Source organism: Cynocephalus volans, chromosome 14, assembly GCF_027409185.1.
Source record: "Cynocephalus volans isolate mCynVol1 chromosome 14, mCynVol1.pri, whole genome shotgun sequence".
NCBI lineage: Eukaryota > Metazoa > Chordata > Mammalia > Dermoptera > Cynocephalidae > Cynocephalus > Cynocephalus volans.
Window position 1 is genome coordinate 71274313 of NC_084473.1, and position 14282 is coordinate 71288594.

Here is a 14282-nt window from a genome sequence, read left to right on the forward strand (position 1 = left end):
TCAATAAGGGCAAAAATAAACCCAAATATTATGAAACGGATCTTAGGGCTGGCCTGTGGCTCACTTGGGATAGTGTGGTGCTGATAACAGCAAGGCCACGGGTTCAGATCCCTATATAGGGATGGCCGGTTAGCTCACTTGGGAGAGCGTGGTGCTGACAACACCAAGTCAAGGGTTAAGATCCCCTGACTGGTCATCTTTAAAAAAAAAAAAAGAGTACATGCATCTCATAAAATACTTCTACACTCTCAATTACTCTTTTCTCTTCAACCCTAGTCACCAGAGCCCTGTCTCCACGCTTCTGTGCTTGGTCAGACTCTCATTCCTCATCTGTAAAATGAGCCTAACACTTACCTTGCAGGGATGCTGTGAGAATTCAATGACAAAAACATATGTGAAAGCACTTATAAAACCTGGCAAATGACTGGTGCTCTATAAATGTTAATTTCCCTTCCCTTGGGCATTTCTTTTCCCACCTTCCCTTCAGCATTTTCTTTCCAAGAGAGGGCTGTGGTTGTGGTTCCAATGTAGCCAATTTGCTTAATGGGACAACTGTCTGTTAAGTGGCTAAGAGTTATCATAAACACTACAATTAAAACACCTAAACATTATCATATGTAAATGCCCAAGCAGACAAGCCTCCCTACCGGATGGGGTTGTCATTTCCTTTGACTTGTTCTTCCTCCCAGTTGGTCTAGTTTTCCTCTCCACCAGAGGTGGGATTAGGGAGGAGGACTACTCCTTAGGATAGGAGTGGTATTGGGGAGGGAGGCAAGGCTCTCTGGGACTCTGGGCATGAAGGGACGGAGGGAAGGAGGGGCAAGAAGGAGGGGAGCTGTACCTTTCTCAGGGCCCGACTCTCCCAGCTTGGGTGGAGCCCCCCTTGAGGCTTGCCGAAGGTGCTGCTCAGGTGTGAGTACAAGTGGCTCCAAACCTGCAAGGGGTTGTAAGTGGGCTCTAGCTCCAGGCTGTCCAGCATGCTCTGAGGAAGAGAGGAGGAACTTCACCCAGGGAACTTGAGGTCATAGAACACAAGATGTCAGGCTGAGACACTGGAATGTGAGAGGCTGGGGGAGGTGTTAAGACCCAGGCTGCAGTGAAGGCTATGAAATAGATGCTCACTAGGGGTTCTGGCTCAAGGTGTGAGTGCTTGTGAGGTGTCAGGCAAGGGTACGAGCAGTAGGACCAACCCCAAGAGGTTAAGGACACTGAACACTCTGGCCTTGAGAAGTGTGTCACTGGATTCTGAGAGGAGCTGGAGTGCTGTGAGGGTTACAAGGGGTCCAGTGTGAGTGGCTGAGGGAGGGTGTGTCCTCGATTACATGGTTACAGGGCAGGGTGAGGGTACTCACAGGCTACAGGGTGAGTACACAGAGTTCTGCTGCAAGGTGAGCTGAGTGTAAAGGGAGGGACTTGGGAACACAGCATTCCTGAGCAGTCAGGTTTTCCGGCCACAACATCCTGTGCCAGGAACCATTGGCCCCAAAGTGAGACGCTGAGCGAGCCACTGAGACTTCTGCCCACCTCTGCCTGCATCCCCATGGCTGCCAAGCCGAGAGCACAATCCCAGGCTCTGTCCTTTCTGCACGTAAGTCAGTGATCCAGCAGCGATGTTGTTCCATTTCTCCCTGCCCAGAGCCACCCCTCCCACCGTTGGCCTGGGGAGATTAGCAGAGGAAATACAGACTCCAGGTCCAAGGAAGGGATGGAGGAGCCAGAGGAGGAAGAGGAGGAGGAGCAGGAGGAAGAGGAGAAGGAGCAGGAGGAGGAGGAGGAGAAGAAAAAAGAGAAAATAACCTTCAGAGCTGTTCGCTCCTTTACATCTGAGTCTCATTTAAAGCCCTTCCTATTCTGGATGCCTACATTGGCTGCCTTTTCCTCTTTTTCTCAACAAACAGAAATAGATGCACACAAACACATATAAAAGAATTAGACCCACATGAACACACCATCACACAGATGTGCACAGATATATCCACACACTAAGGTACACATATGCTGCCACCAATCTAGAGACTCAAGCGCATACACACTCAGGGACACAGAAATAAACACACGAAGACATGAAACCCAATAGGAAGCTTCATATTTCATCGTTATCTCCTTTTACTTCCTCCTCCTCTCTTCTTTTTTTTCTTCTGCCTTCCACCATGCCTTTTCCTTCCCCTTTCCTCCCAAATGTACTCCTCTCCCTTTTCTAACCTCACAATCTCCTCTCCATGGTGGAAGTGGGGATGGGAAGTGGGGGCAGGACAGCCAGCCAGTGCTAAGACAAAACCAGACCAGACCACACGAGAATCTAGCACATCACCTGGAGCTGGAACTGCCTGTGCTGTGACTTCCTCCCCTGCCTCCACTCACCCTTGCCTGCTACCAGGTTTGCCTTCTGTGATACTTTGCCTTTTCTCCTTAGCAGCTTCCCTTGGTCCTCATTTTAATCAGATTTCAGGAGTGTGTGGGCATGTGTGTCTTATTCTTCTCTGGGATGGCACTAGTTCCCAGTCATTTACTTCTACCAATGACCCTTTTCTCTCCCAATTCTCTCTTCTCAAACCTCATTTCCCTCGTTAGTCTTCTTCTGCTTCATTCCTCATCCTGCTGCCTTAATCTAAGCATTTACTTCCTTCCACTGGCTTCATTTCCTATCCTTTCTTTCTTCTCTGACCCTCTTATCACACCCCTTGGGACCTTTCCTCCCTCCATTCCCCCATCTATTCCCTCACCCCTTTCTTGAACTCCATTCTCTTTCCTTCCCTGTATCTGTCCCATGAGATCTGGGCTCCACTTGCCTCCACAGTTTTAAGGCTGTCATCAGGTGGGTCCTCAGGTAGCAAGGGGAAGGGACTGGGCAGCACCAGTTCCCGCGTGGCCACCGCCTTCACCAGCAGAGTGAGGGAGCGTGATGGCATTATCACATAGAAGGTGCTTGCGGGGGCTCTGTGTCTGTGTCCTAGGCTCACGGGTCCCCCTTTGGCCAACAGCAGCCAGTCTCTTTTCTGAAACAAGAACATACATAAATACTGGTACTTTATGAGGATCAATCCCAACTGAGACTTCCCTGGGTTCCTCTGGAGATGTCAGGGAGGGCTGAGCCATTTCACTTAGGCCCTGGGAGGGAGAGACATCCTGCCTGAATAACTAGTATCACAAGGTACTATTCTTCCCTGGTCTGGGTTGTGCCAAAGAGAGTACAGAAAAGGGTTAACAATGGTGAGACAAGTTAAGAAATGTCCTTTAACTTAAAGTAGGTGTTCATCCCAGAGGGGTCTAATGGACTCTTCAATGGTAAATGTGGGGTTTTAAGAGTTATATTCTTAAAAACAGTTTTGAAACAGAGACTCATTTGGGGTGTTGTAGAAATTCAGGTTGTATTTTGATGGTGATAAGGTCTGGTTGTGTTGCTAATGACTGGGGTTAGAATGGGCTGACTGGGGAATATCCCTAGAATGCCCATGGAGGGTTTAAGAAGGTGGTGAAAGCAGCCTGCAAAGCAAGAGGAGGAGGAGAGGGCAGGGAGAGGAAAACTTTGGTATAACAGAAGATGTGTGGGGGACAGGGCCCTTGAGATCAACTCAGCCAATCCCAGGACAAAAAGAAGGGTCAGAATTCTGGGGCAGTGACTCTGTGCGTGAAGGGTGCAGTAAAACAGAAGGGTGGCACTTTGCCATGTGCCATGGAGATGACACAGGTCAGCGCATGGGTAAGGAGAAGAGACAAACAGACTTACGAGCAGATTTTGTAGGCTCACCTTTTTTTTGTGGGGCTGTTGGCCAGTACAGGAATCTGAACCTTTGACCTTGGTGGTGCAACCTTTTAAATCAGGCATGGAAATGAGGCAATGTTCTGTGGTAGTTTTTCAAGGAAAACCATAAAACTCCAGGAAATATGGAGTCAGAACTGTTACAATCATCTGTAAATTGTGTCCTCTTGCTGGGGGTGATTATCAGTTGCATCTGGTACAAACGTTAACAGTCTGCTACATATGATGGAAGAACACACAATAGCTCTACACTCTAACTTATTTGAAAAGTTAGAAGAAATAATATAAGAGGAAAGACAAAAAATGAAAAAAATAAGAATTTTAAGGGGAAAGAAGAATATCAGTGTCTTGTGGAAGACAAGTGGAAAGTGACACAGGGAAGCAGAAAACACCTGCTTTATCATTAGAGCTACATCTCAGAGAGGGCTGGCTGGCCTCTTAGCTCAGTTGGTAAGAGCTTGGTGTGATAACACCAAGGTCAAAGGTTCAGATCTCCAACCACCAAAAAAAAAAAAAAAGGAATGTTAAGAGTTATATGTCAGAGTGAATGTGCTACGGGAGAGGAGGACTCTGGACACTTTAAAGCAGTGTCATCATTCTACTCAGCATAGAACTCTGAGGAGTTCCTATACCAGCAAGTGGTAAGAAACCTGTTAATGTCTCTAAGAGGTTTGTACTGTTCCAGTGGTTGGTGACATCCTTGTGGGGCAGGACTTGACTGATAATTCTGGAGGCATGATGTATCCTCACTAAAAGGTTTTAGGAGAGGGGTAGATGATGTGGGCAAGGGAAAATTAATCACAATCATAATTATAATCACAAACATTAATTGAATGCTTACCAGGCACCAGGCACTGTGCTAAGAGCTTTATGGGTTCAGAAGTTTATGCTTTCTTAATATATTGCTTATATCTGGAGATGTACTGTCTTTCTGAAGAATAGATTCAAAATGTGGTGGGAAGTCTGCCTGATGCTTATCAAATTCATCAAACTGGAATAAATTATATAGAAATCATGGTGTGTGTAGGGAGAATTTGCCCCTGCTCTGAGGTCATGTCCTCTTCAAGCCTGGAAGGGATAACTAGGAAGTTGCAGGGCACTCCATTTCAATTGGCTCAAGTTACTTCTGATGAGGCTCAGGATTGGGATTATTATTATTTTAATCTTCAGTTTACACTGGTTCATGCATTTGTGAATTAGTTTATTAAAAATTTATTGTCTGGGCCGGCCCGTGGCTCACTCGGTAGAGTGCGGTGCTGATAACACCAAGGCCCTGGGTTCGGATCCCATATACGGATGGCCGGTTCGCTCACTGGCTGAGCGTGGTGCTGACACCAAGTCAAGGGTTAAGATCCCCTTACCGGTCATCTTTTAAAAAAAAAAAAAAAAAACAAAAAAAAAAAAAAAAAAAAAAATTTATTGTCTATTATGTTTCAAGCACTAGGTGTGGATACATAGAAACTCATTAGACATATTCCTTGTGCTGTTGGAGTTAATAAAACAGTGAGGGGGAGGGTTGTAAACTAATGTTTGTCCAAGATTTGGGATGACCAACTATTCTAGTTTGCCAGTTTTTTAGCACTAAAAGTCCTGCATCCCAAGAAACCCTTCAGTCCTGGGCAAACCAGTATGGTTGGTCACCCTTCCAAGACTTGACTGAGCATGAAATATCTTGCCACTGTGGCAAGATACTAGGGTCTAAAACTATGGCAGTGTGACATTTCTTGCACCTCAGTGTTAAGAAACAAATTCACACCTGCCACATTGTGGGGTTACTGTGAATTTTTGAATGTTGCTGAAAACTTGACTAGAATTTTGACTAGTTGCTCATTTCCAAGAGTATTGTTGAGACAGGAGTAGAAGGAACAATTTTAGAGGCACTGTCATGGCCTCACCAGAAGGGCAGATGGGAGTTTATTCTAGCAGGGAGAAGCTCTAATCTCACCAAACCAGCATTCTCTTGGTCTGCCATCAATATGATGGCCTGGGACCAAATTCAGTGTAATTAAAAAAGCACTGACCAACTCCTGAGTGGAGGAGAGTGCTTCAGAGGCAGCTACTGAGGGCAGGGAGGAGCAAGAGCTTTCGCATTCATTTTGCTTTGCTTGTGGGAAGAGGCACATTTCATTGGCATACTGCACTTAGGAAGAGAAACCACAGCTAGTATCGAAAAGTTATGCATACCTTGGGGTCTTTGGAAACTGGAAGGGCATCAGGAAGGAATTAGGTTAATTTGGCATTTACTTCTTCTGTCACTCCAGAAAGGCAGGATCCAGGAGGTGCAGAAAAAGAAGCTACAATTTCCACTCCTGTGCTACCTCACACTGGGGATCCCACAAAGGGGACCAGGTGAAGATGGTAAAAGGGATTTCAAGCCCCAAAAGAGCAGATAATACATCTCTCTCAAATGAACTTGGAAGTTCTCAGGATAGACCATGTTAGGCCCTAAAACAAGCTTCAGTAAATTTAAGAAGATTGAAATCATCTGAAGTATCTTCTCCAAGTACAGTGGAATGAAATTAGAAATCAATAACAAAATCAATTTGGGAAATTCACAAATATGTGAAAACTAAACAACATACTCCTAAATAATTAAGGATCAAAGAAGAAACCACAAAGGAAATTGGAAAATAATTTGAGATAAATGAAAATGAAAATATAACATACCGAAACTTATGGATAGCTAAATCAGTGCTTAGAAGGAAATTTATAGCTGAAAACTCCTATATTAAAAAAGAAAGGCGATCTCAAATCAATAAGCTACTGTCCACCTTAAAAAATTAGAAAAAGGAGAGCAAACTAAACCTAAAGCAAAGATAAGAAAGGAAATAAAAAATACTACAGCGGAAATAAATAAAACAGTGAATACAAAAATGATAGAGAAAATCAATAAAACAAAAAGTTGGTTCTTTAAAAAAAACAAAATTGACAAACTTTTAGCTAGACTGATCAAGTAAAGAGGAGAGAATACCCAAGTTACTAAAATCAGAAATAAAAGAGGGGACATGCTACTGACCTTACAGAAATAAAAAGGATTGTAAGAGAATATTGTAAACAATTGTATGCTGACAGATCAGATAACCTAGATGAAATGGATATATTCCTAGAAAGACATAAACTACTGAGATTGACTCAAGAAGAAATAGGTAATCTGGATAAATCTGTGTTGGGGGTCCTCAGCCCATTTCCAAGTTTGGTGATTCACTAGGAGGACTCACAGGACTCAGCATATAGTTATATTCATGGATATGACTTATTACAGCAAAGGGATACAAAGCAAAATCAACATTTGACAAAATCTAACATCCATTCATAATGAAAACTCTCAACAAATTAGAAATAGAACCGAACTTCCTCAACCTGATAAAAGCCTCTATAAAAAACCCACAGCTAACCTCATATGTAGGGGTGAAAGACTTGATGCTTTGCCCCTAAGGTCAGGAACAAGTCAAAGATTTCTGCTCTTGCCACTTCTATTCAACATTTTACTGGAGGTATGTTGAAGACCAAAGGGCCATTTCTTATATTTTCTGGACTGTGCTAGGTCCCTGGGATTCTGGGGACCCTAGGATTTTGGATATGACCCTAGTGGGAGAGGCACCCATAAAGATATTGAGAGTGTCAACATTCTGGCACTTGGGAACTAATATTTTGTAAATTTGATTTAGAAAATATAGTAATGTGACATTTCTTACATCAGAGAGTTATGGTGCAAATTCATACTGCTTATCAGTGCTGTGAAGGTCAAGATAAATGTGGCAACAGGTACATAGGTGAGGAAGGACAAAAAAGACGAGTAGAAGCAGGCTGTGGAGGGGGGCGGGTAGGAAAGGCTTCATCATGAAGGCGTTTAAACAGAATCTGGAAAAAAAGTGAGTAGATATTTATCAGGTAGACAGTAGTAAGGGGAAGGGAGCAGCATGAATAAAGGTGTAGAGATATGAAACAGTTTAGTATGTTCAGGAAACATTTAGTAGTTTATTAGTGTGGCTGGAGTGGAGGATGGAAGGGGCTTGGTGAAAGATGAAGCAAGAGTAGACAAGACTGGGTCACAGAAAGCCTGCTGACCCCATACTAGCCACTGTCCAACACTCGTCTATTTCCCCTGCAGACTCTGCATGCTAACCTCATTCTGTTTTCTTTCTTTCTTTCTTTTTTTTTTTAAAGATGACCAGTAAGGGGATCTTAACCCTTGACTTGGTGTTGTCAGCACCACGCTCAGCCAGTGAGCGAACCGGCCATCCGTATATGGGATCCGAACCTGGGGCCTTGGTGTTATCAGCACCGCACTCTCCCGAGTGAGCCACGGGCCGGCCCGTTTTCTTTTTTTTAAAAAATGGTTCCTGACCTGCCATCACCCCACTCTCAGCTTGGATTCTTATTCTTGATTTTTTGTCTATATAACCAAGGATTTTCCATTTCCCCACCCATTTACAGCCCAACCAGCTCATTGCCTATGTACTTAGACTCCTGCTGGACATATCCTGGCTTGAATTCTATCACTTATGTAGCCAATTAGGGCAGACATGGCCTGTAAAGGTCTGGAATGAGACTCTGACATTTTAAGTAGGAAACTGAAAGACCTAGGTGGTATTTTCATTTCTTTTTCTAGTTCACACAGACATGACTTTTGTAAGAGAAATGAGGATGTGGAAAGTGAGTCATTATTAGCTACATAACTGGGCTACACAGCAGGATTTGGTAACTGAAATGATATTTTCCTGGCAATGGATAGATTCTTCTTATAAAGACTTGGAAAAAAATAATTTTACTTATTTATATATTTATTCCCTACCACATTCCACAAAACAGTTATGCCAGTTTAGAAAAATGCAGCATCACAAAAAGAAAATAAATAAGAGGACTGGACAAAGGTAAAAAAAGAGTAGGGTGATAATAGAGCCAGGATTAGATAAACTCACAGAAATATGAAACACTCACTTTTGGTAGAAGGGAGCCCTACAGTTTTTCCTGATATAAAGTGTGGGAGAAGCTGTCTTGTGGATCCTTACTGAGTAGCGAATATGTTTCAGAGAACTCTTGCAATCAATATGATAATTAAATTTCATATGGCTGCAGAGAGCTTTAATGTTTGAATCCTGGAGCCAGCCTTTCTGGGGTCAATCCTGGCTCTACCATTTACTCTCTGGGCCTCAGTTTTATCATCTGTAAAACAGTGATAATAATTTCTACCTCATAAGATGGTTATGGGGATAAAATAAATTAATACTTGTGAAGTGTTTAGAAGTGTGTCAGGTACACAGTAAGCACTATGAAGTGTTAAATTTTTAAAATTAAAAATACATTTAATAATTATCAATATTTATTAATTTTGTTAAATTAAAAATAATTGAATAATTCTCAGATATAGATCTATAAAAGCTTCAAAGAATGCTGTCAAAACATATAGCTCTCTTACGGTCTGGTTAATCTAAGGTTGACATTTAAGGGAATGGTGGATAACACATTTTTGGGGAAAGACTGGGAAAAGCCTTGATGAAGGGATCATCTTCTGAAGAAAAGGAACTAAAATACCCAAATAAAAGAAAATTATCTATGAGGAAGACAGAAAGATACAACAATTTTCAAGTAAAAAATTAGGGGATGAAATAATAAGGCTGCAGTTGACTAAGGGTTAGAGCATGTGTGAAAGGTATTTTGAAAAGTTACACAACATTTATAGTTGAAAAGGCCTGGTGGGTTGGCACTAATCACTAGGATTTAATTATGGCAGTGTGGACTTTATTCAGAAGAACTTCAAAATGAGGGGTGGAGGAAGAGACAGCAGTGAATAAACCAAGCTATACTTAAACACTTATAGGGAAATGCAGGAACCTAAAAATGAAAACATGGTGGAGCCAGCCAACTGGCTGAGGGTAAATTAGAAAATGAAATATATGTCTAGCCAGATGGCAAAGGGGGATAAATGAACACTTAATAAGCATCTTCTTCTGCATCTGAGTGGGTTGGAGTGGCTAGTGGCAGACTGGTTCTCCTGCCTAGAACAACCAGAAAAGCTGGATAATATACAGAAACCATTTGTTTGAAGGCATTGAGAAGTTGCTGAGGCAATGAGAACTAGAATTAGCTAGGACTCTAGGGAGGGAAAAATCCAAAGAGATGAGGAAATTATTGCAGCTGTTTTTACCCTGAGGGCATATGTTGATTCTGGGCTGGAGGGAGTGGTGATGGGCAGGAGGGAGTGGTGATGGGGGGAGGGAGGGGCTGAGAATCCAGGATTTCTATCTGCTGAGGCACTTGCAGGAGAACAGAAAAATCACCCGATCTTTTAGTGGGGACTTAGTGGTGGGGAGCGGTGAGACTGAAGCCAATTTTCCCCTTGTCAATGCATTTGGCAAATACTAGGGCTGCATGGGGCAGTAAGCAAAAACACTTAAGGAGGAAGCCTCCAAAATGTAGATAGAGTGTTTTAGCAGACTTGTTTTAGCAGTGATTAGAGTTGGAAGCTTCCAAGGGGAGGAGATGCACATAATACACCAGACTTTCAGTGTAAAACTCTGAAGGGCCAGGAACAAACCATGGGTGGACTGAGCTTTAGCGGGACTGCAGCCCAGCATGACTCAGCACAGTTTCTGTGTGGAATAAGATGACCAGCCACCACTCTATCTGGCTAGTGCAGGGAAAGGTGGGTCCTTTCTAGAGGAAGCCAACACCAACTGGAGCCTCTACAATTTATTTAAACGCAATGTGCATCTCTCACTAAAATATTGCCGGATGTGCCAAAAGACAGGATCACATGTCTGAAAACCAAGAGGAAAAAAGAGATAATAGAAACAAATCCACAGGTGATCCAGGAGGCTATTAGAGTTGGCTGACAAGAACCTGAAAATAACTATGATTAGTATGTTCAAGAAAATAGATGGAAAATATGGAGAATTTCTTCAGAGAATTAGAATCTGCAAAAAACCCAAACAAAACAAAACGAAAACAACAACAAAAAACAAAAAGAAAAAAACAAATAGAACTACTAAGCAACCACTATGTGCAAATCATGTGTCAAACATGTGCTAGTGCTTTACACATGCAATATTATTTAATCATCTTAAAAACCATAAGAAGTATATTTTATTGTCTCTATTTTACATGTGACAGGGACAACAGTTACTAATGTGTCTGTCATGCATCTTCTCCCTCCTTATCTTCTCCCACACTCCACTTCTATTCATGAAAGGAGAAGGTTTATCAGTTCTATTTTTGGATATTTTAAGTAGGTAGAAAGCCATAGAACCTGAGAGGGAGGGGGACTATGTCAGAGAGGCTAAGTCAATTTAAGTACATTCATTTGATTGGAGTGTATGGTACATGAAGGAATAATGGGACACAGGCTGGACTTTGAAAACTAGGCTGAGGAATATGTACTTTATGGATAAAAAACAGTAAGCCACAAAATATTTTTAAGGTGAGGAGCAGCAGAATTATTGCTGTATTTCAAGAAGATTAATCTTAGCAGTATGTGAACTGGATTGGGAAGGGGAAACACTAAAGGCATCGAGACGAATTAAGAGATTATTGCAACACTGAAGGAAAGAGTAATGGGTTTGATCTGGGATAGTGATAAGAATGGAGAGGAGAAAACAAATGCAGTAGGTACCATGAGGGTAGAACAGGCAAGGCTTAGTAAGTGACTGGGCACTGGCACATGGAAAAATATGTGAGAGGAAAATTGATGTGACTTAGTGATGAAGTGGGTGTAAAGGTAAGATGACTGAAAGGGACTGAGGTTTCAAGCTTGGGTGACTGGACAATGGTGGTGCTGCTATTAACAGAAAGGCAGAAGTTAGAATGAGAAGGTGGCTGGAGGGGAAACATCGCAATAAGAAACAGAAGGCAAGAGAGTTACACAGGGAGCTGACTTGAAATCAGATTTTAAAAGAACATCTGAAAAAGGTATAAGAAAGAATACAAAACCAAGGATGGAGTTAAAGAAGTGTGGCAAACTTGTAAAAGCAGGGTTAGGAAGTTTAAAATTCTAAATAAATCTTGTCACATAGTAGGTATGCAAAAATATTTGTTGTTGAATAATGGGCTGAAGCTTGTGAAAAATGCTTCCTTCTATTACACACTGACATTCAGGATTTTTGCTGCTTGGAGACGTCATGTGAAAAGCAAGAAGGAAAAGCCACTTAAGCACTATTTTGCTTCTCTCTTTTCCAGAATAGGAAAGTAGTCTTTAACCTGAATGATGTGGGACAGAATAGAGAGCACAATAATACAAGATGAGTAAGGAGCTGTTATGAGTACCCAGACACTTTAAGTGAGTTCAAGTCCAGTGAAGACAGAAGCATGGAGTATAAGTGAAAGGAGAATTGGCCTTAGTGTTGTAGTCTGTATTTATCTGGATACATTCAGAGTAGGGAATTTAGCAAATAAGTTAAAAGCATGGGCTTTGTAGTCTACAGAACTAGGTTCAAATTCTGACTGGGCCGCTTTAGTAGCTGTGTGACCTTTGGTAAGTCACTTGGTCTCTTTAGGTCTCATCTTCTCCATCCGTAAAAATAGGGACAACAATCCCTACCTTACAGGGTACTGTGAGGATTAAATGAGGTAAAGTATGAAAGCACTTCGTTAAGTGACTACCACTTACAATTACTCCAAAAAATGTGTATCTATAAGTGATGGGTCAACCACATACTTGTGAGTTTCCAAGAGAGAGGATTGATAAAGAAGAGGTCTCTTTGTCCCTAGAGCAATGCCTGGCATATAATAAATATTTGTCAAATAAATAAGTAAATACAGATTTTCAAACCCTGAGTTCAGTGGCAGGGAGACTCTGATCTTGTGTATATAAGCCCAGATGGAAGGGAATACTCTTTCTCTTCCTCATTTTCAATGACTACATAATGTTTCATTGTTAGGCCGAATTATAGTTTCTATAACCTTTCCCCTATTTAGATTTAACCATTCCTCTATTTAGGACATTTAGGTTGTTTCCAATTTTTTACCATTGTAAATAACACTGTTTAACATACTAGTATATATACTAGCATATATATCTTTGCTGTGTTTTAACTGTTTTCTTGGGCTACATTCCCAGCGAAAGTGTTGAAGGGTATCATTTTACAGAAAATTTACACTCCCTCTAGCAGTGTATTAAAATGCTAATGTATGTTTAAAATATATATATGTTTTATTTTTGGGGGGGGCAGTGGGCCTATACAGGGATCTGAACCTATAACCTCAGTGTTATAAGGCTGTGCTCTAACCACTTAGTTAACTGGCCAGCCCTACGTAAGAGTTTCAGTGGGACTCCCTCACTCTGTCTCAAGCTAGTCTCTTTAAATAGCTAAGATATCTATTTCATATATATGCTGTAAGGTTTATTTTTATAGATAGAACAATATGGACAAAGAAAAGCATTTTGATGAAATTTTGAATTTGAAAAAACAGGAGGAAATACCATAATCTGTCTATATTTGACTATACTGAGGTGACAAAGACCCTCTCCTTTGACCAACACTTTAGTTAGGCTTCTCTGAGTTCTCTGCTTGACTAGCTGTTTAAAATATTATGTACTATAAGAATGTACTGAAGCCACTTGGGAGAAATTCCTACCAAGTGATATTCCTCTCTGAGTTTCTGAGGAATTGGGTGGAGTAAATAGTACACTGAGCTGCTGGGCACTAAGTCAGAACGAGTGTGTTGTCTCTGCTCTGCAAAGACAGGAGATGGGTGTTCTTCAGATAGGAAACAGGAACTCAGTGGGTGGACTTGAAAGAGAGTGTGGGCTTTGAAACAGGAAAAAAAGAAGTCTGCTTCTGATAGTAAAAGAGACATGTTGCTGTGCTGTCCTGCTCACCCATATCCTACTAGGTCAAACCTTTATTCTGTATCTGTCCTTGGATTCTATTTGCAGTTGTTTTATTTTTACTGCTGCATTAGTTTCATGTGTGTGCTCTTTTATTCTTCCCATTTCAGAGAATGACATCTATCTAGTTGTTCAACTCAGAAACCAAGCAGTTATTTGTGTTTTGCTTTCTCACTCCCTACATCCAATTCTTCACCAAGTTCTGATGATTCTCTCTCTAAAATACCTTTGTAATTGGTTTACTTTTCTCATCTTGACTTTCAACATTTTAGTCCAAGCCACCATCATCTCTTGCCTAGACCACTGTAATGCCTTCCTACCTCATTTTCTTGTTTCCATGCTTGCTTCTGCTAGTTCATTTCCAAATTTCTGCCCAAGTGATTTTAAAAACTTAAATAGATGATGTCATTTCTCATTATTTCTTTTCCTACTTAAATAAAGTCCAGAACCCTTCATTTGGCCTACAGAGCTTTGCACTATTTGACTCCTGCTCATGTCTCCAGCCCCACCTTTTGCCTCACTCTCCCTTGCTCCATATTTCAGTCACAATGGCTTTTCTGTTTTTAATTCTTCTCTCGGTTCTTTCTAGCCTTTGTATCTTTGCATAGACCTTTCCCTGCACCTAGAATTCTCCTCCTGCCACCCTCCACCTGGCTAATTCCCACTCATCTTGCAGGTCTCAGTTTAAATGTCACT

General features: G+C 41.6%; 1 protein-coding gene across 1 annotated transcript in view; it reads right to left on the bottom strand.

Annotated features, from left to right (window-relative positions):
- Positions 1-14282, bottom strand: part of M1AP (meiosis 1 associated protein) — an 85810-nt gene that overhangs the window by 485 nt on the left and 71043 nt on the right. Inside the window, exons 7-9 of the mRNA XM_063077789.1 lie at positions 2790-2996; positions 842-982; positions 355-366 (exon numbers count right to left, since the gene is read on the bottom strand). Of these exons, the coding sequence (XP_062933859.1) occupies positions 355-366; positions 842-982; positions 2790-2996 (360 nt within the window). The remainder of the gene's footprint in view (positions 1-354; positions 367-841; positions 983-2789; positions 2997-14282) is intronic.